The following is a 27,367-nucleotide window of genomic DNA, read 5'->3' as shown; positions in this document are numbered from 1 at the left end:
CACCAAGCTCAGGGGCCACCTGTCTCCATCTACCCCCATCACTAATCTTATAGACAGCTGCCTGCCAAGCTTTATGTGGATGCCAGGAATCCAAACTCAGGTTCTCATGTGTGCCCAGCGAGCAGTTTACCCTCCGAGTCATCTCCTCAGCCCCTTCAAGGACACACTTTATTGGAACCACTTCATTCACCTACTAATCTTATTTGTAACATTCACAAAGAGTCGAAACATCCATCAATACATGCTGACCCTGCACACCATTCCACCAGCCCAGCCCCCTGGGCTTGTTCCAATCTCTATGTCACGTGCTCATCCGCCTCTGGACGCCCAGAGAAGGCAAGGTGGGGAGCTGCTAATAACCCCCTTTTCTCATCATCATGATGAAGTATCTGACAGGAAGTGATGGAAGGGAGGCAGGATTGATTTGAGCCCACAGTTTCACAGTGACTGGGACTTGTGCCTTGCTGGCATGAGTTGACAGTTTCACCTGTTACATCTTGGCCTATCAGGAAGGACAGACCTTGGGCTGTTATTAGGGACAGTATATAACCTGTAAGTCCCACCCCTGCCCATAGACCTACTTCTTCAGGTAGGTCCAACATCCTCCCAAAAATATCACCACCTGCGAGACTAAGTGTTCAATCACATGAGCCTATGGGAGACATTTTCCGTTCAAACCACAGTACCCATGAAATGTGCTAACAACTCTCAGGCTCCCCTTTGATTTTCCTTGCCCTCTCCCCTCAGGACCTTTGTGGGTGCTATTTCCTCGGCCTACAGCACTCTTCCTTCAGCTGACTGATGACTACCAATCCCTTTGTCGTCAGTTTTCAAACCAAGCCCCTGTGCATTCAACAGCTGTGTGCTGAGACTCCACTCTAAAACAGGCCCTGTGCTTCCTGAGGCATCTGTTGACACCTGATGGCAGGGTCCCTGAAGTATCCATCTTGAATCACAACTTCCAGCTTATCCCTGACCCTCGATATCCCAGAGACAAACAGCGAGGAGTGGGAGACTTGATGGTTAGACCTACAGGTGGTGGCATCCTCTCAGCTTTTGTCCCATCACAGACATCACCTGCAGGGTGACACCAGAAGACAAGGGAGGCTTATGAGTGTGTTCAGAAGGGTAGCTGTGTTTCACTGCGACAGAAGAAATAGGCTTGAGGATGATCCTGGTCCGACAGTCTCAGCACCATTACCTGTTTTCCTTTCTTCCCATATAGGGGACCCCAGAATTTCTGTCTCTATCTCTGTACAACTCTGTACTTAACTTTAATTTTTAAAACTGAAGCAGACACCCCCATGTCTAGGAGTTTACATATCATTGTAAGTATTGGAAATATGAAAACAAGTTTGTGGTTATTACCAATCATCTGTCTTGTAGGCCAGATTTGAAAGTGTATGAAATATGCAAGACAGGGTAAGGATTCCAACTGGGATTTGAAATCAAATACTGGGAGGGAAAGCAGAGGTTGATACAGGGAGCCAGGCAAGGCCCAAGAAACCAGACAGGCTGCGCATGATGCCTCTTCATGGAGAAGAGAATTCTGGAGTGGTTTCAGCTCAGGGACAGCATCAGGGGAAGTCAAATGACACAGAAACCACATGTCTAGTCACTATTCCTAATGACTGACACAAAGCTAGTAGTGTTCCAAATATGTGCTAAACTGGTATATACAAATGAAAGCAGTTAAAAAAAAAAAAAGGTGGGTAGCTGAGAAATGCAGTGATAAGATAGACTATACTACCAGTGAGGAGAGCAAAGAGAACCCAGAGCAATACCCAAGTCTTTTTTTTTTTCTTCCCAGTGAGTTTCCTTGTGGCTATTTACAGAGGGATTATTTACAGGAGCATAGATCTGGCATGAGCAGCCACACACCTGAAGAAAATGCCTCTCCCTTCCCCATCAACCACAAACTGCTTATAAATCACCAGGGAAGGATGGAACCCCATGCTCCCCACCCCCTGCTTCCATGACAGAGTGTTGATGGACCCAGTCTTATGGAAATTTAGTGCAGGTTATCACAGCTTATTTTAAATTCGAAGGTGCAACAGCTATGCCCTGCCAAACAGTGAGGGTTTCCTACCTCTCCCTGCTCCTTCTCCCAGCTCTTACATTCTTTCTGATGGTCTGTGTGCCTTGGAGTATAGATGTTTCATCTATGGCTGAGCATTCAGTAGTCATTTCTCCTCAATGCTCTAACCAATTATGAGTCTCTGTATTAACTACTGACCACTGCAGAAAGATGCTTCATAGACCAAAGATGATCGAAACACTAATCTATGTACGTAAACATAGCTATTTAGAAGGTAATTTGAATGACACAGCATGCCCATTAAGCGAAACAAAGGCAATACTCTCCCAATAGGGCATATGACCTCCCAAGACGTGGGCCTTTGCCTGGGTTTTCAGTACCAGACTTGGACACCCTCCTATGGATCAAGCATTGTCCAGATTTTTCTTTGTTGGCATCTATGATTTGGTATCCTCAGTGAGCATCATGCATCCTGGAGGTCAGTGAGTGAAATCAGAGGATCTTCTGTCGAGTTTATGAGGTTTCTAGGAGCTGGAGCACACAGCATGGTACATTCACATCCCACTCTTGATCTCCCTTCATCCAAAGTCAGGGGTCTTCCCCACCATGCTGCTTCCTGACCCCACAGCATGCTTGCATCTACGGCTCTTGCATTTGAAATCCTACAAAGAAAGAGGAATCCACCATAGTACCCTCTGCAGAACCCCATCAGCATCACCATTTTGGACACAGATGGTCATGAATCTTGAATAAGCCATACATTAATAGCTCACTGCTGGCCATTTTATAAAACAGAGGCCATGTATTTTTAAATATCAAGACAAGCATGGGTGGGAAGGAAACATGGTCTTAATGTCCTATCATCTAGGACACAGATGGCCAGGGAGCTCTTACAAGAAAAGTAGGGTGTAGAAACTTTGCATACAGTATGTCTGCAGGCGGCACAGAACCCTGACAAAGCAGATAGACGGTTTGGGACCAGGCAGGGCACTCTGTCTCTGAGTAGATGTTCTCATTCCCTGCCCAGATGTGGCTTGGTATCATTGAGGACATCAGAGAGAGAGACTGCTGCTTGCAAGATTGTCACAGTTTAGGGCTGCAGAGATGGCTCAGCAGATAAGAACATGCACTGCTCTTGCAAAGGACCAGAGTTCAGTTCCCAGTATCCACATCAGGTGATTCAGGTGGCTTACAGCTATTTATACCTCCAGCTCCAGGGAATTCAACATCTCTGGCCTCTGTGGACGCCTGCACTTACATGCACATACTCACACTTCAACATACAAACATACATATGCATAATTTTTTTTAATTTTAATCTAAAAAATATTTTCACAGCTAACTTGAATTACTTTATTTAATAAATTTCCCAATTCTTTTTGGTCTCCTTGCTTCTCTCCCAGCTCATTAAGACCTCTAATAATGTCAGAGACTCTGATCTGTTTTCTGCTGTCTCACAAGTTTCCCACATGAAGCTCAGAATAGAGTTTTTGGAAAATCTAGATGGACCCTTAGTGATCACCAGGCTACCCCTCCCCCAGCATGAAGCACAAGGCTAGACCAACTCTCAGTATTTTCCCAAACCAAATTAGAACAAGCAGAACCTTAAAATTGCACACGAAGTCTCATCTTCCACATCTGCCCTCTGCCTCTCTTCCCTTCCAGCACACAGAGGCTAGAGCAGGAAGACCTTTTAGAATCCGTGTTCTCCACTGTAGTGGAGACCTGAGACCCTGGACTTCAGTGTGTGTCTCCTCTAAGCTCAGCCTTCAGAGTCGCGTGGGCTCATTCACAATGGGCACTTGATCCAACACTGGCCAAATTTCTAAGGCCTGTCTTCCCTGCAACCAAGCCTCATTCCCCAAGCTCCTCTATTTTTGGTCTTGGGTGAAGCTGAATGCTATTTATTATCATTATTATTATTATTATTATTATTATTATTATCATTATCATTATCATTATCATTATTATTATTATTGAGTCACGCTAGAATTCCATAGTATGGATTTGTGATTTTGTTGTTGTTGTTGTTGTTGCCCATTGAAAAAGCCTGTGAACTTAGGTGTTCCAAAGGAAACCATTTGTTCTTGCGGCAAAATCTCTTTTGACCTTTGCAGATTCTCAGATGAATCAGCTAGTCATTGACATAATGTATGCACTGGGTAAGAATATTCATTCAGTTTGTTGGCATGCATGACACAGAGCACCTAGAGGCTGCTTCCAGTGCCAGTGTGCCCTGCTGAATAAGACAGTGAGAATTAAACAACCTCCTAGCCCTCACCCTGCTCAGAGAATGGATTTTGTGTTCATTTGTTAGCTTTGCAGAGTTAATTATAGAGCTAGTTGAGCATGCTAATTTTCTTTGTTGTTGCCTATATGGATGGAGAGTAAAAATAGCTTCCTCTATACAAAGTAACAAGAGTGTCATTTTAATAACCCAATATGAGGTCTATTGTTGATATTTGGATAATAGACTCCTTTGTGCTTGTGAACAAGACCCAAAACACTCTCAACTGACCCGCTTCGCTTTCTTACCATTTTTTTTTTCTTCTTCTTCTTTTGGCTTTTTGTCTTACAGAAATTTTTTGATCTGGAAAGAGAGAATGCTTGCGCAACAAAAGGACAAAAGAACCAGACCTTTCCCAAATTAAACCGCAACAAGTACATGGTGACAGACGGGGCAGCTTACATTGGTGGGTAAGGGGGCTGAAAAGCCCCCAGGGATCACCCAGACATTAGGGGTCCACTGTAGCTATTGATGAGGTTGTGTAGTTAAAAAGCGGGAGGGTGGCCGGGCGGTGGTGGCGCACGCCTTTAATCCCAGCACTCGGGAGGCAGAGCCAGGCGGATCTCTGTGAGTTCGAGGCCAGCCTGGGCTACCAAGTGAGTTCCAGGAAAGGCGCAAAGCTACACAGAGAAACCCTGTCTCGAAAAACCAAAAAAAAAAAAAAAAAAAAAAAAAGCGGGAGGGTGAAGGCCAAGAGCTCTTCAGCTAGGTAGACCCTCTCTCCACTCCGTGGCTGGCGATCCTGGAAGACAGTTCACCATCTACATCCTGTAGACACTCTCTGGTCCATTTGGCTCATTTTATAAGCAAGGAGACAGAGGGCTCGTGAGAGGTGAGTTCCATCCGGCATGGAACGGATATATGGACCAAAAATGCTTCTTCTCCTGTCTACAGTGTCATGAGACATCCTATCTTGGGGTTCTGGGGAGTTATTACACTGTCTGGGCAGCAAGGACATCCATGCCATCTTCTCATGACATCTCTGCCATTTTCTAAATGTCTAAGGTGGAGCCGCTCCCTGGAGCTCCCTGAATTTCAGTTTGCTGATTTGTAAATGAGGCTGGTGGCAGTTTTTAACTTCACCGAGTGACGTTTAAATGAGAGATAATGTACACAAAGCACCTGGCACATGGGTGATGCCCAATTAATGTTAGCGATTATTATTAAGGCAATAAAATTCCAGGTGCGTAAATCATTATTACACTGGTGGGGTTATTCTAACTTTTCACAGCGTGTGGGAGGCCAGGGTAATTCCTTCACTGGAATCATCACAGATGGAACTGACATTGTCTATAAAAAGGAGACACGAAAATCCTAAAGAATTGGGGTGAAGCGGCAGCCTCAGCAGAGAAGAAAAACGTGTTTGTGGGATGCAGGAATGAATATGGAACCCCTATCAGTTATTTCTCTAAATTCCGTGGGCGAATAAAAAACCTTTACTTCGTGAAGCACTTTTATCTTGTTTAGTCCTCTTAGCATCGCTGTTAACAGAGAGAAGGCTGTAATTCATGTTTAGAAGTGAGGATATGGGGTCTGAATAAGGAAGTAATTGGGCCATGCAGGTATCCGAGAGGAGCTGGGTGTACTGTCCAGACTATGGGGTCACTGCAATCTCAGCCTGAGGATCTCAGGCTCTATTTTTCCTAATTATGGAATTGCCTTCTTAAAAATAGATCACTTAGGGTTTTTTTGTTTTTTTGTTTTGTTTTGTTTTTAATACGTGGGGCTGGAGAGACGGTTCTGCAGTTAGGAGCGCTTACTGATCTTCCAGAGTTTAGTGCTCAGCACTTTATGTTGGGCATTTTCACAACCACCTTTAATGCCAGCTCCAGTGGATCCAACACCTTCTTTTGGCCTCCATGGGTACCGCATTCATGCGCACAAACCCCTACACAGACACATATAAATATACACAGTTAAAGATAAAATTTAAAAAAAAATGTTTAAAGATTTGCTGGCATGGTAGTGCACCCTTTAAACCCAGCACTCAGGAAGCAGAGGCAGGAGGATCTCTCTGAGTTTGAGGCCAGCCTGATCTACATAATGAGTTCCAGACCAGCCAGGGCAATATAGAAAGACCCTGTCTCAAAAAAAAATTTTTTTTAATATGTAATTCTGATTGTTTTAGATTATAAGCACATTCAAAGGTGATTCAAAATGGGATTGTTTTAATTTCCTCATCTTTATCAGCCTACAGAAAACAATGATATTGGCTTTTTTTTAAGACAGTGACAATAAATGGAGAAATGGCTCAGCAATTTAGAGCACTTGGTGCTCTTGCAGAGGACCAGGGTTCGATTCCCACTACTCATATAGGGCATCACAACATCCATTAACTCCAGTTCTAGGATATCCACTGCCCTCTGCTCACCTCTGAGGACACTGGGCACGTAAGTGGTACACATAGATAACAGGCAGGTAAAACGCTCATAAATATTAAATAAATAAATATAAAAACCTTAAAAATGAGTGACAAAAACCTCAAAAATGTTTACAAAAAAATAGGAACTTCTGGCTAAATTATCTAAAACTTAGGGATGAGTCCAATCATGCACACAGTGGTTTAAGACCCCAAATCAAGATATTTCACTGTAGCTTTTATTTAAAGTAAGGTGTCACGTGCATGTTCAGTGACACCTTAACCAAAGAGGAGGACAGACCTCAATCCAAGACCAGAATGGGGTGGTAGCTTAGTAACGAACGTTTATTGGTCTTGAAGTGTCTCACTGATATCCAAACATTCCCTGGACAAATTAAATCAGTGTTTGGGGATCAGAAAAAAATCTGTATTTGAATTACAGCACTGACACAAAGTGGAAGATGGCAGCAAGTCCTGTAATCTCATGTGAGACTCAGTTTCCCCATCTGTGAGAGGGGGACAGCAGAGCCCACCCTTTGATGGCAGTGTGATGGTTAAGTGAGATAATTCATGAATGGCTCTACACACTGGCTCTGGTGGCTCTGGGATCTTAGCAAACATTGGATCCTTGCTCTCTTTCTCCTCCTGAGCTAAGATGTTTTTAGGTGAGTTCATTTTGTAGACAACAGTTTTAGCAAAACCCTGATTCCCTAGAGAGAAGCAGAGCTCTAACATAAAAACACTCAAAGGACATCAAAAGGGAAAATAACCGATACCTTAAATAATCATGAGCACACTCCGAAATCTCCTAAATCATTCCTTCAATACTCATTGATAATGTGGAACTAATAAAATTCCCAGTGCATGGGATTATAGCTCCATTCAGTTTGTATGAGACTTCCAGAAGAATCTTCAGGCAGCGCCATCTCTCTCATTTTAAATTCTCCAGAATGCATCTGAGCTAAGCTCTGAAAATTTATCAGGAAGGTGTCTGAGTGATTAGACAGCTAAAGAGGGGGCAGGGGGTTAATTGAAGGTGCTGGCAAGATGCCCAAGGCTGTCTACCAACAAAGTGAGCTCTTTGGCACCCTCAACATCACATATACACATAGGACACACTACATTCTGGATATTGCAGCCTTGGTGTGCATTTTTGGGAGCTGAAATCATCTAAAAAGATAACAGATGAAATTGTAGCCCAGCTTTAAAAAAAAAAAAAGTACAGAAGCATATGTCACCTTGAAGGTCAGCCAAAATTCCTGTGTCAGCATGAAATTTCCCAGAGCTATCTCGAAAAGAAGCCAACTAAAGCATTTGAAATCCACAAATACCCTGATCTTGGCCTGTTCACTGATGGCAGGAAAAAGCTAGATTTACAGGATAAGACCACAAAGTCCTCACCTCTCTCCATCCTCTTTTCTCCTCCCAGGGCTTCCCCCAAGACATTTGTCTGTGTCTGTTTCCTCCAGAAAATTTGAACTGCCAGTGCACATAGCAGAAATCTCAGTGTGGCTATGATGCCCCAGAGCCTGAGTTCATTGTCCAGAGTGAAGCAGGCAGTGGATGCCTTTAAGGTCAGAGGCAATACAACACAGAAGCCAAAGAAGTGCTGGTTCTAGAGTTAGATCTGACTCTGAACCTCAGCTCCAACAGTTTTCTCTGGAGTACTATTGGTTAACCATGAAACATGGGACAAACGTAGGAACCTCTGTGAACATCTCCTTCCTCATGGTGAATTCTTTCCATCAACAAAATATTGTATATAAATACAAGTACTGTACTTTGCCCAAAGTAGACAATAAATCATAGCTGCTCCCCTCTCAGACTCCCTTGCAGCTTGACCACATCCCTTAATATTCCAAATTCCCAACCTTTGCTCTGCCCACAAAATATCACCCTCCTTTGGGAGTTTGGTTGTCTCTTGTCCCAGTTAACCTTTAGTGTGCTTCTCATTACTCAATGCACAGCTTCTTCTTGGCCCATCTAGCCAAGTATAGCTAGAGAGTTTTTCTCTCTGGGTCCCGCCAAGCCCTGGCAGTTCAGTAGCCCATTTATAAAATAAACATACAGATGCTTATATTATTTAAACTGATTGGCCATTAGCTCAGGCCTATCATTGTCTAGCTCTTACTCTTATATTCAGCCCATTACTATTAATCTATACTTTGCCACGTGGCTCATGGCTTACTGGTACCTTACACCTTCCTTGTCCTGGCGGTGGCTGCAGTCTATCTCCCTGCCTTCCTCTTCCCTCAATTCTCCTCTCTGTTAGTCCCGCCTATACTTCCTGCCTGGCTACTGGCCAATCAATGTTTTATTTATTCACCAATCAGAGCAACACATTTGCCATACAGAACATCCCACAGCAGCCAAGAGTAGAAAGCCTTCTCTCCAGTGCTTGTGGCCTTGGGTGTAAAATTCTGGTGTGCCCTTTCCTACTGTTCGTGTTCTAGTGACTTTGTCCTTCATTGAAGACAGGAACTGTCATGTTCAAATTTATATCCACATTCTTAATATCAGACCTGGTAAACATTGGGTACCCAATGAACAACACAGGATAAGGTAAGATCCAAGAAATAAACGGCACTGTCCCTTTCCAAGGGCAGAGCTTGATTTTACCCATTAGCTACCAAAGAAACATACGTAGGAGGTTAGGGTTGCTCAGCCCTTTCCCATACCTTTGTTTTAGTTAGTGTTCTATGGCTATGAAGAGACACCATGACCAAGGCAAATCTTATAAAAGAAAGCATTTAAATTGGGGGCTTGCTTACAATTTCACAGGCTTAGTCTATTATCATCACGGTAGAGAGTGTGGTAGCATGCAGGTAGGTATGGTGATGGAGAAGCAGGTGAGAGCTTTACAACCTGATCCTTTGATAGCAGACACAGAGAGAGAAAGACACCTACCCCTAGTGACATACCTCCTCCAACAAGACCACACCTCCTGATCCTTCCCTGAATGCTCGTCAACTGGGAACTAAGCATGTAAACATATGAATCTATGAGGGCCATTTTCATTCAAACCACCCCAGCCTTGAAGATGGACTAGGCCTTAATGGCATAGCCATTACCACCTCTTCTGAAACTATCCCAACCTCAAAATTCATATACTGAAGTCCTGATTACCTGTATGAAAGAATGTGAAAAAGGAAAATCACTCCCAAGTGAGGTCATTAAAGTAGACATTCTAATGTGGCCTATATGTCCTTTAAAACAAAAACAAAACAGAGGAACGAAGCATGGTGGCTCATGTCTGTAAGCCCAGCTCTCAGAAGGCTGAGGAGAAAGACTGCTGTGAGTTTGAGGCCAGCTTGAACTATATAGTGACATCCTGTTTCAAAAGCAAAATAAGGAAGAGGGCTAGCTGAAGGCATGCATAGAGGAAAGACAGCATGAAGAGACAGGGAGAAAGAGCCACCCAGGAGAGGGGGTTGGAACTCATCCTTTCCATCCTAGTTTGCTTCTTTCTCCCTGTGATGAACACCATAACCAAAAGCAATTTGGGGAGGAAAGGGTAGTTTCAGCTTGCAGATTAAGGTCTATCATCAAGAAAAACCAAGGCCAGAACTCAAGACAGGAACTTGTACCAGTAACCACAGAGGCAATGCTGCTTAGTGTCTTGATCCCAGGCTCACGGTCAGCTACGTCTCTTATCCAGCCCAGGCCCACTTTCTCAGGGAATGGCAATGCTCACAGTGGATAGGGCCCTCCTGCATAATTAGCAGTCCAGCAAATGCCCCATAGACATGGCCAGAGGCCAATCTGATGATGGTAGTTCTTCCTAGATGTGTCAAGTTGGCAACAAACATTAGCCATCACACTCCCCTTAGCTCTCAGAAGGAACCAACCTTGATTTTGTCTCCAAACTCATGAGAATACATTTCTACTATTTAAACCAACCAGTTTCATGAAAACTGTCCTGAAAAAAAAATGAATCAGCCATCTATCCTAAGGTGCAGTCAGAGCTGTGAGCCTGTGCTCACAGTACCTGGCCAAGCAGCCAATCCCCCCGCCCTGGGGGATGCCTTGCAGTCTCCTTAGGGAGTGCTGGAGCCTCTTCTCTGCCTTCAGCTTTGTCTCAATTGTGAAGTGTCTCTGCATAGTAATGTTTATACATATGGATTCGATGTTGTCTCTTTGAGAAGGTAGTAATTGTTCACAGGATTTTTAAGTGTATTCCTATATATTTTAAATGTTGCTGTATTTAGTGTGTCTTGTGAACATCAATAAGAAATAACATTTACAGAAAAAGAACAGCAGATTCCTTGTTTTGAGTTTCAACTTGAGCAAAGCTGAAGAAAATGCCAAAATAATATGCAAATATTAATCCGCCATATGTAGGGCTTCTTGCAATTTTTTTCTCTGGAGCTGTCAACACGATTCTGCCTCTCTTGTTATTCCTGGGTGTTTATTTTATGTTTTTTTTATTTGAATCTGTTCTGTTTTTCATATATTGGGAATTTTCCCAGTTGATTGTACCTTCTCACTATGATTTCTTTGTTTGCAGGAAATTTTGATTGGGTAGGGAATGACTTTACCCAGAATGCTGGCACGGGCCTTGTCATCAACCAGGCAGATGTGAGAGACAACAGGAGCATCATTAAGCAACTTAAAGATGTCTTTGAAAGAGACTGGTATTCACCTTATGCCAAATCCTTACAGCCAACCAAACAGCCGAACTGCTCAAACCTGTCCAAACTCAAGACTCCCTCCAACCAACCTGCCACTCACAATGCCACCGGGAGGGAGCCCCTGAGTGCATAGCTCACTGACAGACAAGCAAGGTTTCAGACCCAACGCAGGAAGGACTAGAGCAAAGACAACGATTTACTACATCTTTTTTTTTTTAAGGAGAAATAAAAAAGCACACTTATTAAAATGTTCTCTGAATGACATGTAATATCTAGCTAACAACATCTTAGCACCGTATATTAAATTTAAGACTTTCGTATCTATGAGCTCTAACAGAGAATGTCATTCCAGCATAGGAGTTAGTTTTTACTGTCTGCATACAGATTTTAAGACTCGGTTCTTGTCTCCTGTTTCTTACTGGTTTTAGAACCTTTTCTGCTGGCCCAGCTGCCCAGGTTTTAGTATGAGGTGAGCCCTATCCTTTAATACTGCTGAATTCTGGAGTTAGAGGAAGCAGGGAGAAAACACAAACAGACAGACCCAAGTTTCTGCCCTAATAAACCATCTCCAAGACCTCAGGCAGCTGAGCAAAGACACCCTCATCTCATGCCAGCCCTCAAGACTCCTAAAAAACACCCATTTTTATCCTGTTGTCTTCTGATACCATGTTTTCTTTGGTATCAGTCTGTCTTCTCACTAAATGTTCTTGTTCAACAGCATCCCTGTGTTCACCTCAGCTCTAGTGCAAAGTGTGAGAATATCTTTGGGGAAGGTATGAATTCCCCCAGAATGCATACAATATAGAAATAACAGTCTTTCATTTTCACTTTTCAACTGCATTCTTTTCCCCTCCCAAATTAGTTATTTTATTTTAAAGTCCACAGTCAGTTCTCTCTCATATATATATACATATATATATGCACATATATATGTATGTATACACACTTTCCTCAAGCTCAGAAAAATGAAGCATCTCTGCTTAATAGTCAGCAAGTCATTAAGTCTGCATTTGAAGAACAAAGCCATTTCATATTTGTGTTTGGTTAACAGTATTATAAAGGAAAGGTCTCTATGCGTCGGTGGATTTTAATTTATTTAGAATTATTATGCTGTTAAGAGTATGCCAGCAAATGTTTATAGAGCTATTTAATATACCTTCTGCTATTTAATATACCAAATGCTTTTCAGACAAATGCAATTTAAATACTGTGCTTAACATATTTTACTAAGAAACTGAAATATTGGATTATTGTTCTATAATGTCATTGTGTGTTGTTGTTTTATATCTCTACAATATATAATCCTGTATTAATGGAGACTGTTGCTACATGAGAGAGGTGTGACCTCTTTAGAGCCCAGAGCAAATGGCCAAGATGCCCATGCTCACTATGGCTCCTGACACCAAGTTCAGAACAGAGTCCTTCACTCTTTGGCCTCGGGTTTCTATAGTTAACGTAGAGACAATAATACTCACCTACCTCGAAAGGATGCTGTCATGGTAGGCGATATTTATAAGCTGTTTTTTGAAATCAAAAAAACCTATATAAATGCTAAGCATTACACTGCATAATCTTTTTCTTGAAATAATTTCTGTGGTATCCTGATAGAACCAACACCAGGTTCTCCCCAAGAATCCAGAGGGGAAATTTTCTATTTGCAAACACAGGTGACAAAAACAGGGGTTGGGGGATGGGTAAGGTTGGTCCTGGTGACAATCTGGATTGTGAACATTTGAATGGAACATTACGCTCGGTCATCATGACATAAATAATAATTCACACAGACACTGTGCTGTAATGGACTTTTAGGATCAGGGTGTACATGTGTCTTTAGAGCGAGGATAAGCAATCTCTTGGTTTACTTTCATCTCTTGAGATTTGGTTTTAATTACGCCAAAAAGAGTTCCTCACTCAGGCTCATGGAATGCAGAATGGCTGTTCTACTGACCACCCTAGTTCATTTCCTGTTATTTCTGTCTCTTGACTCACTGAGTGTTTAAACCAGTCAAGAGATCTGGGGGAATATCCAGGCATGGTGATGCACACCTTTAATACCAGCTTTCAGGAGGCAGAGGCAGAAAGATCTTGGGAGGTCACATAGAGAGTCCTAGGACTGCTAGGGACACACAGACAGACCCTGTCTCAAAAACAAACCAAGAACAGTGAAAGAGACACACAGAGAGCATCAGAGACATAGCACACCATGAGAGAGCTGTGCTTTAAGAGTATCAGGTTTTATGGACTGATTTGAAGACTTTCAAAGATACTTTTCAATAATAATGGCTAGCCATGAGACTCTTAAGTATTTACCATGTACCCCATCCTTGAATTGGGAGCTATCCTGGCAGGTATCCAAGTAAAAGTAGCTTTGGGGATGGTTTTCAAAGGAAGGAAAGCAGCGAGTAGAGGTGGAGACAAAGAGGTGTTGTCACTCTTGAGCAGACAAAAGGAACCTGGGTTGATCCAAAGGGGAATACAAGGGAAACTGAAAAGGTCACCTCCTTTTTGGCTTTGTCATCTCCCAGACGACTTGTCAACAGTCATGAGATAAACGTAGGCTCAGTAGTATGGGCCCTTCCCCTGTAGCTGTCTTTGGCACTATGCAGTGGGAAAAGAGAACGTTATCATTTATGAAATGACAATCACTGTCACTTGTTTGAAAACCCATCAGCGTAGCAGCCCTGGGTTATGTCACAGGTTGTCTGCTGCACACCAGCATCAGTGGAGCCCTGCCTGAGCCAGTAACCCAAGCATCAGTGAGTGCCACCACAGCTAAGCACCTCACCGCACCATGCAACACCCAGGAAAAGGAGTCCTGTGCAGAGTATCCCATGCTGTCTATGTCTTCTGAGAGAACATTGAATTCAGGAGACTGTTCTCTTTCAGCAGGATACTCTCCTGTCCAGGGGACCCTTTTCTTTTATGTTTTGAGACTCTTCTGGGTAGATAACGAACTTCCAGCCTTCCCATTCTAAGTAGTTAGGAGGTATTTCTCAAGAGGGAAAGAACATAAAACAAAAACACCCCGAGGCTACTTATAATTTGGGGATATACCCTGCTGGAGAACAGGAGGACGGTGACTACTATCCTACACTTTCCCTCCAGGGATATTCTGGGGGCTGTTCTCCAAAGGAATGAAGACCAAACACAATTTGAGATACATTTTACATTTCTCCATTACTAACGTTAACGTCGTGCCTTATTTATCCTCAAACACTGGTTTTCAAAATTCCACAGTGACCCACTATACAAGCCACATCTGGAGTCCAGTACAGCCTCAGAAAGACCAACTGGTTGAAAGCAGGCATATGGGATCCACAGTTTCTGTGCATCATTCTCTTTTCCCAGGAACATATCACCCTCACATCAGTCACTGTCACACATTCTCCTGTGCCTGTCCTGTTGGCTTTCACTGCACTGTCACGGGCCACTCACATATTAAATCACGGAGCTAGCAGACCACAGGAAAGGAAGCAGAATATGGAGGGAGGTTGTATCTACACACTACAAAACCACGCTTTGTGGACCTGGAATGACAGAACTGAGACATCCTGTAAACGATCCCACGCCATCCCACCCCCCCACCCACCCCACTAACTTTAAGATGCTGCCAAGGTCCTGCCAAACATAACGTGAAAATGAATGTCTTTGAGTTTCGCAGGCTCAGCAAGAGAAATGAAAGACGTGTGGAAGCCTCTGCTTTTGTGTGTCTCCAGGCACTGTTTCCCCGGAATCTGCCTCTGCTTTATCTCAGAGTCTGACACCACTCTCAGTCGGGTGTGTTGGATCACATTCTGATGATTGATCTTCCCCTTTGAAGAAGGTGTTTTATTAATGTGCAGTTTCGTGCTTGTCAGAAGTACCTCATTGAACCTGGGATGGCCGAAGCTCATTTCCCATCAGCCTGTAGCTTTTCTCGTGTGCCTTGGATTCATTCATTCTGAGGTTTCCATTTTCTTATAGAAACTTTTATGGAACTAAGTTCTGGGTAGGAGGGCAGGCAGCGGGGAGGACTGTGGTGGGATCAGATCCAGGACCCTCTGTCTCAGGAATTCTACCCTTTAGAATCTACAATTCCCCCCTAAACACGTGCCCTTTGTAAGGGTTGTCTTTAGAATTTAATGTGAACATCTGCCTTCCCTGCGTAGAGCAGTCAGCTCCTGTAACGAAAGACACTTTGCTGTTATTATTCAAATTCTGTCCTTATCAACAGCCCATGGGTTGTGGGAGGATTCTCCCCCTTTGCCTTTGCTTTATCCCAATGAAATGGTGCACTCTATTATAAGCATTTTGACTGAGAATGTAGATTAGATAAATTACTCCATATCCCATGCTTTCCAGTTTGCTACGGAGTCACATCCTTCTTTGTCCCCTTATATCTTGTTCATCAAAAGCTGCCTATCATCTTTTACTTTAATGACATAAGTAAGGCCACCCTCAACTCTTAGCCTACATTTCCCATTTGAGAGAGTTCCCATCTTTGGATGAACTAGAATACGTTGCTTTTTATGGTAACTACATGAGTATTCTAAAGAAGGTTCTTGAAACTGTGAAAATCGCATCTTCTTATGTGTGACCTCCCAGTCTTCTTGTACTCACTGAGTGGTAAAATGTCCACAGGCCCCTCGGGCTTCTGTTGGAAATCTGACAAAGGGAAATGTGATATTGAGCTGTGTCATGGGTACATACCTGCAATCCCAGCATTTAGAGGGTAGAAGCAGGAGGGTCAGGAATTCTATGTCATCTTTATCCACATAGCAACTTCCCAAGGCCAGCCTGGACTACGCGAGACCCTGTCTGGTAAAATGGCTGAGGGCAAAGGCACATGCCACCAAACCTAACAGCCTGAGTCAATCCCCAGGACCTGAGGGGTGCAAAGAGAAAAACTGATTCAGTAAGCAGTACTCTGACCCCTTGGCACACATGCTTGTGTGTGGGTATACATACATTTATACATACACACACACACACACACACACACACACACACACACACACACACGTATGCACTAAAAAATAAATAATAAATATTTAAAATAAACAAACACAGCTGGGCAGTGGTGGCTCATGCCTTTAATCCCAGCACTCGGGAGGCAGAAACAGGCAGATCTCTTTGAGTTCGAGGCCAGCCTAGTCTACAAAGTCAGTTCTGGGGCAGCCAGAGCTGTAACACAGAGAAACCCTGTTTTGAAAAACCAAATAAGTAAATAAATAAATAAATAAATAAATAAATAAATAAACAAACAAACACATAAAAGGTGAGAAGTGTAAGATTTAATAAGTTATCATGCATTTCCTTTTGTTATGTGTAACTACTGACTTAATTCTGGTACAAAGGATATTTCCATTTTTAAGATACTCTTATGTAAACAGGACAAACATATCTGGGCATATCAGTCTTCAAATAACTAAGTAAATTGGTTAATAAAAGGTTGAATCGGGGAAGGGGGTGCTTTATAGTGATCCATTCTTTCACGTAACCAAATGCTAAGGTTTTCTTTTTCAAGCGTAAGTATTATAAAACTTGGTCATACTGTGAAGCTAGCCATTTCTTTTTTCTTCAGCTTGATCTCAGAAGCCAGGTACTGCTGTAAGCAGTGTACAAGGGAGCTATAGTTGGCCTCACAGAGTTCAGATCTCTGTGGAGTTTTTCACCCAACAGGCATCTTTGAAGTACTATTCTTAACTGACAATTAAAAAAAAGTTTGTCCTCATATGGATACTTTGAGAAAATAAGAAAACACTGTGTAGTGGAGAAATATCTATATAGACCATATCCTGGACTGCATCTGATCCAGCTGCCTATAGTACTTATCCATCACCCTCTCTCAGATCTATGCCTAAAACCTGTGTCTTCTCTGCAAACTCCCTTTGGTTTTGGGTTCTGTTTACAATGGTGAGCATCAAATCCAGGGCCTCGAAGACAGTAAGCAAGTGCTCTGCCATTGAACTACACCCCAGCCCCACCGAACCCCTTCGGAGTCAGAAGTTAAGAACTTACTTGAAAGATGTCTCAACCAGTGCCTACAGATGCATAGAGGAAGCTATTCCATTCAGACCTGAAGCACTTAGGACAGAGCCTTGCTTGGGGCCCACATGGGATGAATGATTGATTTACTATAGTGATTTGGACTTGTGGCAGGACTTCCCCTGAAGGACTGTATACACCTGTGCTTAAGGTGCGTGCCCGCCTATAAGAAGTCTGAGGCACACTTTCTTCAAAGCAAGTCACAGAGACTTAATAAAGTGGATTTCTGAATCTTCAAGTAAGTAATTTTCTTTGATCAGCAGTGTCTAGATCCAGAGCTTCATGTTTTTTTTAAAAAAATTGAGATGATATAGTTTTATTGGAATCATATGCAAGGAGCCCAACTAAATCATAGCAAGATAAAGATTACTTGTAATTTATTTTTATTTCCTTTGATAGAAACATTAGTAAATGCAATGTTCTTGTTTTGTAAAATAAATGACTGGTCTCACGGCTAGTCCACTGGGACTCGGGCCTATTGAAAACTTATTTCAACTGTCAACTGAACCCCTTCACATGGGTAGAAGAGCCTTAGGAACAGCGGGAACTCTGAGCAGACAGACCTGGTGTCTAATTTAGAATGTTCTTGTGTAGGTTCACAACCCATCTTGGGAGCGATGACCTCAATTTCCAGGATTAAAAATACTGAAACTGCAACTGACTTCCCAACTTAAATAAAGATGGACATTTTAAAGGATGACTCAGAATGTCCAATTCAACAACATCCGTGTTAATAATGGCTTCATCTACAGTTCTACCTTCTTTTACTAAAAGCAGGGATTATTTCTTTTTCAAGTGCATGTATGTCAGGCAGCACACAAGACACATAACACCAGAATGGTGACACCAAATCTTCAGAAAAGTTGTAGCAGTGAAAGGGCACTTTGTGTCACTGGGAAACAAAGTCACTTTGTTCCCAGGAATGAAGCTTCCTGTTATTCCTTCCACTCTAAGACAGGCTTTAAGTTTTTTCGACAGATCAGGCAAGACTCCACCCAGCACATCACCTGCCCTGTGAGCTCCCCACACAGGCCATGGCTGCTCATATCCCTTCCAGTAACTGGTTGACAGATAGGCCATGGGGAAGCTGGAGAACAGATGGCACACCCAGACATGCCTGGTCTAACCATCGGAGAAGCAGTATGAGGTAGAAGTTAAGCAAGAAGCAGTAAGATGCAGCCGGGGCAGGCCTCGCCTCCCTCTGGCACCACCTTCAAGCAGGAAGGACAACAGCATCCACAGAGACAGCCAGAGACCTTCTGGGCCACCGTCTCTGCTCTTCGTTACTGAGAAAATGACTGAGTCTCAACAATGACTCTGAACTTTGCAGGCACTGGCTTGTTTTCCTATCTTCCTTACTTTCTATGTATTGGCATAAATAAACTCATATTAACCAGCATAACTTGACTACGTGTTTATTCTTCACGATCCAAAGGCTCCCGACTAACAGTGGAATGAAGTGAAAGCTGTCCTTTCTTGATTTCTGTTTTTTTCCCTTTTTGGTGCTTTTTTTTTTTTTTTTTTTGGTGGGGAGGGTTGGTTGGTTGGGATGGGAGGGACTAGCCTGGTGTTTACTGTGAAGTACAGGCTGATCTCAAACACAGGGCATCCCCTCCTGCCTCAGCCTCCCAAGTGTGGGAATTAGAGTTGTGTGCCACCTCACCAGGACTGTCCTCCTAAACAGCCTGAAAGTAGAGGAAGAAAAGGAATTGATACTGGGGCTGGAGAGATAGCTCAGCGGTTAAGAGCACTGGCTGCTCTTTCAGAGGACCTGGGTTCAATTCCCAGCACCCACATGGCAGCTCACAACTGTCTCTGACTCCAGTTCCAGGGGATCTGACACTCTCACACCAATGCACATAAAACTAAATTAATATTTTTTAAAAAAAGATTAACATTGAGCCAGGCGGTGGTGGCGCACGCCTTTAATTCCAGCACTCGGGAGGCAGAGGCAGGTGGATCTCTGTGAGTTTGAGGCCAGCCTGGTCTACAGAGTGAGATCCAGGAAAGGCACAAAGCTACACAGAGAAACTCTGTCTCAAAAAAACCAAAAAAAAAAAAAAAGAATTAACGTTGAAGTGTGACCTGTTGGTCATGTGTAATTGTCTTTGTGGTGAACCACCCCAATCTAATCGCTAAGTATTAAATACCAAATCAATAGTAACAAAGGATCCTGAATTCATAAAGATTAATTAGAAGCACAGAGCACAGAAATCATGCACACAGGCAATAACTACATGACAGAAATTGTTTGGATGGCACTTGGGATGAAGAAACAGGCTATGTATGAGTTCGAGGCCAACCTGGTCTACATAGTGAGTTCTAGGCTAGCCAGAGTGACAAAGTAAGACCCTGTCACACAACAAACAAAAAGAAAGAAAAAAGAAATTGTTGAGATGGAAGAGAAATTAGACATCTTGAAGCTGTCAGGCAATACTTTTCTTATGTAATGAAATACATTTCTTAGGTAAATGAAGCACAAAACACACACTGAGTTCATGGGGTTAAGTAGAGGCAGATGTGTGGCAAATTTAGATGATGCTTTTAAGTATAAATTCTAATGACCAATTCAATAAATACAGAAGATGTTAACAGTATGCTAAGTATTTGATATCAGTAAGTAGTTTACAGGACTTTGTAGGAGATAGAAGTGGAAGCCTGACAAAGGAAGGTGAGTGTGGAGGTGATTTGGAAGGGTTGGAGGAAGTCTTGGTGAGGTCATGACACTCAGAGCCTGGATTTGTTCCAGCTCAGTTTGGCTGGAGATTAGTAAGGTCAGATGAGAAGTCCTAGAGTCAGGCTTTGTCTCTCTGATGTGTGAGCACACACTTAAATAAAGTGAAAGAAGGCCATAAGCTACTATTTCTGTGCCAGGATTCAATAACCAAGGAAACTTAGAAAAGAGAGTATTTAATTTGGGGGTCATGGCTCCAAAGGGTTAGAGGCCATGACCATCTTGGCAGTAAGCATGGCAGGCCGCAGAGGGCAGCAGGCAGGCGGCCATAGTGCTGGCCAGTAGCTAAGAGCTTACGTCTGATCCATAAGCACAGCGTAGAAAGAGAGAACAAGCTCACTGGGAATGGCATGGGCTTTGGAAACCTCAAAGCCTACCCCCATTGACACATGCAAGAGGCAAAGTGGACCTGTAAGCCCCACTTGCCCAAGGACAAGATAACTTCTGGGAATGCTGGGAGCTGTAGTTCTTGGGAAATAAGGCACATGTTTTCACTCCCCTAAATAAGTTTGTTTGGCCCATCTGCACCAGACGTACTTGATCACGTGTGGGCAAAAGGTTCATAGACAGGAAATATGTCAGGATGTGTGCTTGCTCCTGGTTGGACCTGATGGAAAATGCAGTAAATTATGAGTTTTGCCCTTTTTAAGCCCCTGTAAATCCAGGGGTGGACCTGGCCGGAGTCCTCTTCCTGGACAGTATTTACCTAAAGCTTGCTTCAAATTTGGCTCAAAATTGTGGAACTGGTCTTTCTCTTGAATCTCAGGATTAACAAACACCTCATCCAACAAGACCACATCTCCTAATCCTTCCCAAACAGTTCTACCAACTGGGGACTAAGTACTAAAACATATGAGCCTGTGGGAACCATTCTCATTCAAACCATTACAGTTACCATGTATCCTCAATGACCAGCGTAAGATTGGACCAATCAATGGAAAGGCTTAAAGATAGACTTAAAGATTCCTCAAGAAGAAATCCCACTACTGATCAGCATTCATTCCTACCTGAGGTTTAGCCCACCTCCAAGATAGGCTGCCCTCTGGTTTTTGCTCTTGACTAGCATCCCAAACAATCTCTTAGGTCAGTACATGTCTACAGATCAATCTTTGTATGTGTGTGTGGTGTGTGTACGTGTGTGTACATGGTGTATATGTGTTGTGTGTGTGTGGTGTGTATGGTATTGTCTTTGTTAGGGTTTCTAATGCTGCAACAAAACACCATGACCAAAAAGCAAGTTGGGGAGGAAAGGGTTTATTTGTCTTACACTTCCACCTTGTTCCCCACTGAAGGAATCAGAACAGGAACTCAAGTAGAGCAGGATCCTGGAGGCAGGAGCTGATGCAGAGGACTTGGAGGAGTGCTGCTTACTGACTTGCTCCCCTGGCTTGCTCAGCCTGCTTTCTTATAGAACCCAGGACCAGCAGCTCAGGGGTGGCCCCACCCACCATGGGCTGGGGCCTCCCCCATTGTTCACTAATTGAGAAAATGCCTTATGGCTGGATCTCATGGAGGCATTTCCTCAAGTGAGACTCCTTCCTCTCTGATGACTCTAGCTTGTGTTAAGCTACACTCAAAATTAGCCCGTATAAATGAGTATGTAGTGTGTGAGTGGTGGGTAGTGTGTGTGTGTGTGTGTGTGTGTGTGTGTGTGTGCGTGCATGTAGTGTATATATGTGTAGTTTATGTATATATAGTGTATGCATAGTGTCTGTATGTGTAATGTGTGTATTATATGTGTGTGGTATGTGTATATGTAGTTTATGTGTGTGTGTATTGCATGTGTGTAGCATATGTGTGTGTGTAGTATATGTTTGTGTAGTATGTGTGTAATGTGTGTGTGTTTAGTGTGTATGTTCTATTCCTATAGTAGAACACTGATACAGATGGCTGTAAGCAATCTCAAAATTTTAATCACTTGAAACCATAAAAGATATTTTTTCTCATAGTGAATATTCACTGTGAGTCTGCAAGAGTTCTCTGTTCATCAGGGTCAAAAGAGACCCAGTTCAACAGGAAGAAAGCTGGCTGAAGGGGAATATATATGCAAACAAATTCTCTAACCAGGAAGTAACATGAGTCACCTCTGCTGAAAAGACAAGGCTCTCACCCAGATTGGTACCAAGAAATATCATCCTGCTAACATTTCTAAAATGGTGGAGAATCCGTGGCATTCAGTGAATATTCTGACTGACTCACACTCAGTCTTACCAAACACAGACTTCAGTCCTTCAGGGCAGAGTCAAGGGAACAGACAGGAACAATTGTTTGCAGTTTCTGTAAGGAAAATAGGTTTATTTGGTCTTATGATTCCAGGGGTTCAAGACTGAGGGTCTGCAGCACGTGATGGCCTTCTTGCTGGCAGAGTCCCAAGACAGCATAGGTGTCACCTGGTAGAGACAGCAATTGTGGATACATGTCTTCCTAAGAATGATTAAGAATATAATTCTGGCCGGGCAGTGGTGGCGCACGCCTTTAATCCCAGCACTTGGGAGGCTGAGCCAGGCGAATCTCTGTGAGTTCGAGTCCAGCCTGGTCTACAAAGTGAGATCCAGGACAGGCTCCAAAGCTACACAGAGAAACCCTGTCTCGAAAAACCAATATATATATATATGTTTTGCACTTATATTTATATATTACACTTATATTTAAAAACACACTATACTCATAATCTCAAAATAATAAGAAATAATAAAACATTTTTTAAAAGAAATGCTACACTTCCTAAAATTTTCTAAGAGATGCTATCCAGATTACATAATAATTTATTATTATTATTATTATTATTATTATTATTATTGTTGTTGTTGTATTTATTGGTTTGGCGGCATGGTGGCATATACATGTTGGGAGATCAGAGGATAATTTCTTGAAGTCTGTTCCCTCGTTCCACAATATGGTCCAAGGGATTGAACTCAGGTCATCAGGAATGGCACCTATAACCACTAAGCCATCTCCCCAGGGCTCAGCCCACTCAATAATTAAGGAAGAGCAAAATTAATCATGAATGTAAGTAGTTTAAAACAAAAGCAAAACAAAAAAAACCCTTCTTCATTGTGGTCCTGAGTTTCAGGTATCCATTTAAGTAGACCTTGGAGTACACTGATGTCTAACATAGTAGGCAAATAAGAAAGTGAATAGGAAATAGGTGTTATTGGTGCACACCTTTAATCTCAGCACTCGGGAGGCAGAAGCAGGTGGATGTCAGTGAGTTCGAGGCCAGCCTGGGCTACAGATCGAGTTCCAGGACGGCCAGGGCTGTTAGAAAGAGAAACTCTGTCTTGAAAAAAACAAAAAAAGAAATACAGAAGAAAGGAAAGAAGGAAGGAAGGAAGGAAGGAAGGAAGGAAGGAGAAAGAGAAAGAAAGAAAACAAAAACTGCAATGTCTCCCTTCCCTACAGTGTGCTTATCAACTCTTTTGCAAAACACACAAATGAGAAACAGGAGAAAATAAAATTAAGTACCACAAATGTTTGAACACATCAGGGTATCCTGAGACAGGAAGCTTTTGTGTGCAGAGGTTGAGAAGGAAGAACTTATGAGAATCAAGAACCTGGGCCACTTTTTCAGATGCTGAGCAGAGCTTCACACACACTCATGGGGTGGGAATGTGATTTTAGAAATCACTGCCCAAATGGGTCCCGTTAAGCCCCTAGGCTTTGGGCAGGATGATGCTAAGAGCAACACAAGAAGAGTAGGAAGAACCGGAAACAGACAAGCTCAGAGAGAGTTTCCGGTGCTCTGCTCTGGCTGAGTTAAGAAGACTATTTGAGTCCTTTCTGCTGCTCAGTCATGAGTCAGCAGCAAACCAATATCATCTCTGAAGAAATTTAACAGTCAGAACTGTTTTTTTCTTTCTCTCTATTTTTATTTTTTGTTTTGTTTGTTTGTTTTTAGTATACAATGTTTGATACTCAATGAGAAGTTCATAAGTATTCAAAGAAGTAAAACCATGTGCCAAAAATAGAAGAGAAATTGTGAGTAGAAAGAAATCGTCAGTATTCTAGACAATGAGAGATTACACACCAGCTTCAGAATGATTCTGTGTGATTTGTTGTTGGAGGCACTAAAGGACAACAGAATTTTAGTAGAATGAGAGAGAGAGAGAGAGAGAGAGAGAGAGAGAGAGAGAGAGAGAGAGAGAGAGCAATGGAGGGAGGCAGGGATGGAGAAAAGGAGAGAGGAAAGAAAGAAGGAAGGAAAGAAAGAAGGAAGGAAGGAAGGAAGGAAGGAAGGAAGGAAGGAAGAAGGAAGGAAGGAAGGAAGGAAGGAAGGAAGGAAAAAGAAAAGTTTTCAGTAAAACAAATCCAGTAGACGAGTGAGGGAAAGAAAGAATAGATCCAAATTATTCAATCAAATTATTTTAATTTCTTAAAACCATTAAGGGGAAAGAAAGAAAACAAAAACAAAACTATTAGCTGTCAGGCTAGAGAGGCAGCTCAGGGCCAGAGTACCAGAGTACTTGCACAAAGGCTCTAAATTCCATCAATAGCATAGCAGAAAAGAAAAACAAAACAAAAGCCTGAACACACACACACACACACACACACACACACACACACACACACACACACAGTGGGGGCATATAATGGCTCATGCCTTTAATCCCAGCAGTCATGAGGCAGACAGATCTCTGAGTCTGAGGTTGTGCTGGTCCACATTGAGTTCTAGGACAGCCAAGACTGAAAAAAAAAAAAAGAGAGCCTATCTCAATGGTTTTCATGTGGAAGCTAAATGAAGATGGGTACGCGCGTTGTGGTGGGTTTTTTTTTTTTATATTTTAAACTTTTTTTTAATAATTAATTTTTATTTTATGTGCATTGGTGTCAGATCCTCTGGAACTAGTGGATCCAGACAGTTGTGACTTGCCATATGGGTGCTGGGAATTGAATCCTGCTCCTCTGGAAGAGCAGTCAGTGTTCTACAGGGCTAAGCTATCTCTCCAGGCCCGTTGTGGTGGTTTGAATGTATTTGGCCCCTATAAGCTCATAGAGAGTGTCACTATTAGGAGGTGTGGCTTTGTTGGAGTAGGTATGGCCTTGTTGGAGGAAGTGTGTTACTGTGGTGGTGGGTTTTGTGGTCTCATATATGTTCAAGCCACACCCAGTGCCACAGACCACTTCCTGTTGCCTGTGAAATCAAAATGTAGCTCCTTCTCCACATACACACAGTACCTACTCGGGAGGCTGATGTCAATCTGGGCAACACAGAGAGACCCTGTCTCAGCATATACAAAAGTAAATGGACCCAAATGGAAGCTCAGAAATTCAAAATACAATGAATTTAACAGAAAGACTTGACATATGGGTCCATCCAAATAAAACTGGACAATATAAACCGTGATTTATTATGTGCTATATAGAGAAAGAGATGAAAAAAGAGAAAATTTAAACTCATATCAGTAAGGGCACTGGGGCAGGATGAAGGTATTGATTGAGCTTAGATTTTAATAAATCTCTTCCCTTGGGTTGGGAAGGTGACTCAGTTAACAAAGGCTCCCAGGTTTGGCAACCTGAATCCATCCCCTGAGCCTGCACACAGTGGGAGGAGAGAACTGACTCCCATAATGTGTCCTCTGACCTCCACATGCATACCCTGACACATGTGCGCACACACACACACACACACACACACACACAAATAAATAAATAAATGTGATAGTATCAATGATGCATATAATAATGCATGTAAATATTCAATAAATAATAAAAGGCTAAATAGCCAATAAGATTATGAGAAGATGGAAGGTTTAAGAATAACTCATTCTGGGGCTGGAGAGATTTCTCCGAGGTTAAGAGCACTTGCTCCTTCTCTTCCAGAGGACCAGAGTTCTGTTCCAGGACTCACATTGGGAGGCTCACTTGTAAGTCCAGCTCCAGGGAATTCAGCATCTTCTAAAGCCTTCATGGGCAGCTGTACTCACATCCACAAACCCACACACAGACATGCATGCCACCTAGCTACCTATTACATAAAAATAAATATTTAAAAGTAATTGTTTAGCAGCTAAGATTAGGGGGAGACAGAATGACAAACAGTCATATCTATAGAAAGCAATAGTGAAATGGTGGATCAAAATCAAACAGAGCTCTAATTACCTTATTTTAGATAGATGAAATACCCACCTCATTTAAAAGATAAGATTTTCTAATTAGTTCCATTTATTTATTTATTTTCCAAGACAGACTTTTTTTTTTTTCCTCTGTGTGTTCCTAGCTCTCCTGGAACTCTCTTTGTAGACCAGGTTGTTCTTTTTTGTTTGTTTGTTTTAAAAATATGGAACACTTCACGGATTCGTGTGTCATCCTTGCGCAGGGGCCATGCTAATCTCCTCCGTATGTTCCAGTTTTAGTCTATGTGCTGCTGAAGCGAGCACATGGACCAGATTGTTCTTAAGGGCTGAGTTTTGGAATTACAAGTACAGGTTTTCAGAATGTCATTTTATAAATGGCAGTGTGGAGAATTAAGAGCTCTTGACCGTGGCCGGATGAGGATGGCCTATTTGTATAGCTGCTTTGGTGAGTTCCTTGTATTTTATTAACTGTTTTGTCTGTTTCCATTTCGGTGTTTCTTTTCTCGTTTTGGTAATAATGATTTTTGACTTTTTTTTTTTTTTTTTGCATCACTCATGGTCTTGTTTTTACATGATAACTGCATGTATTTAGGACCTATCAGGGCTTTCAAATAAATTTGGTCATACTTACGTGTAAGCGTATTTTACTGTAAATGTCTGGGTTTCTTAATTTACAACAGTTGTTTATTTTGTTGTGCAGTAAGGAGTATATTTGTTATTTTTAAAGGTTAGGATTAATAAAAAAAAAAAAAAAAAGGTGTGTGCCGCCATGCCTGGCTTGGCTTTATTTTTATTTTTTTATAGTATGGGGGATAGATCGTGGGTCCCTGAACACGCTAGTCCTGAGCTTATCCCCAGTCCTTGTGACTAGATTTATACAAAATGCCTAACCCTGCTACTTTAAGATGTCCTGTGATAGGAGGGCTCAGAGAAGTTGAAAGTAAACACAAGAGCATCTTTCCCTTTGTTTTTCTTAAGCATTTACAAGACGTGTTGAAATAACCACCCAGCCCATTGGGACTCTGGACAGCAAAGTCTTGAATTAACCTAAGAGAAGGAGCCAGCCTGGAAAATGTAGCACCTCAAAATTGTAAAAGGTGTTTCAGGTGACCAGATGTAAGAACTAAAAAACAGAGCATTATGAAAAGAAAACGGAGGAGGATGCCCACTCAGCAGACGTGGGTGTGAAACAAAGGGGTACAGGGGGGACTCAGCCA

At 42.4% G+C, this 27,367-nt stretch overlaps 1 protein-coding gene and 1 non-coding gene across 8 annotated transcripts in view; one reads left to right on the top strand and one right to left on the bottom strand.

The window, feature by feature from the left end:
* The window catches only part of Pld5 (phospholipase D family member 5), a 316,954-nt gene extending 303,837 nt beyond the window's left edge, over positions 1–13,117 (top strand). For all 7 annotated transcript variants that reach the window (XM_052737721.1, XM_052737725.1, XM_052737727.1 and 4 more), the window contains 2 exons: positions 4,617–4,731; positions 11,192–13,117. In XM_052737721.1, coding sequence (XP_052593681.1) covers positions 4,617–4,731; positions 11,192–11,448 — 372 coding nt within the window. In that variant the 3' untranslated portion in view covers positions 11,449–13,117. The remainder of the gene's footprint in view (positions 1–4,616; positions 4,732–11,191) is intronic.
* A 13,230-nt stretch (positions 13,118–26,347) lies between these two features.
* On the bottom strand, positions 26,348–26,453 carry LOC128110229 (U6 spliceosomal RNA). Its single transcript, XR_008218179.1, has one exon. It is a non-coding gene; the product is annotated as a U6 spliceosomal RNA (small nuclear RNA).
* Positions 26,454–27,367: the final 914 nt, after the last annotated feature.

This window comes from Peromyscus californicus, unplaced genomic scaffold, assembly GCF_007827085.1.
Source record: "Peromyscus californicus insignis strain IS unplaced genomic scaffold, ASM782708v3 Scaffold_14__1_contigs__length_90479793_seg_2, whole genome shotgun sequence".
NCBI classification, from domain to species: Eukaryota; Metazoa; Chordata; class Mammalia; order Rodentia; family Cricetidae; genus Peromyscus; species Peromyscus californicus.
The sequence above is the reverse complement of the archived record's forward strand: the minus strand, read 5'-3'. Positions and strand labels throughout refer to the sequence as shown.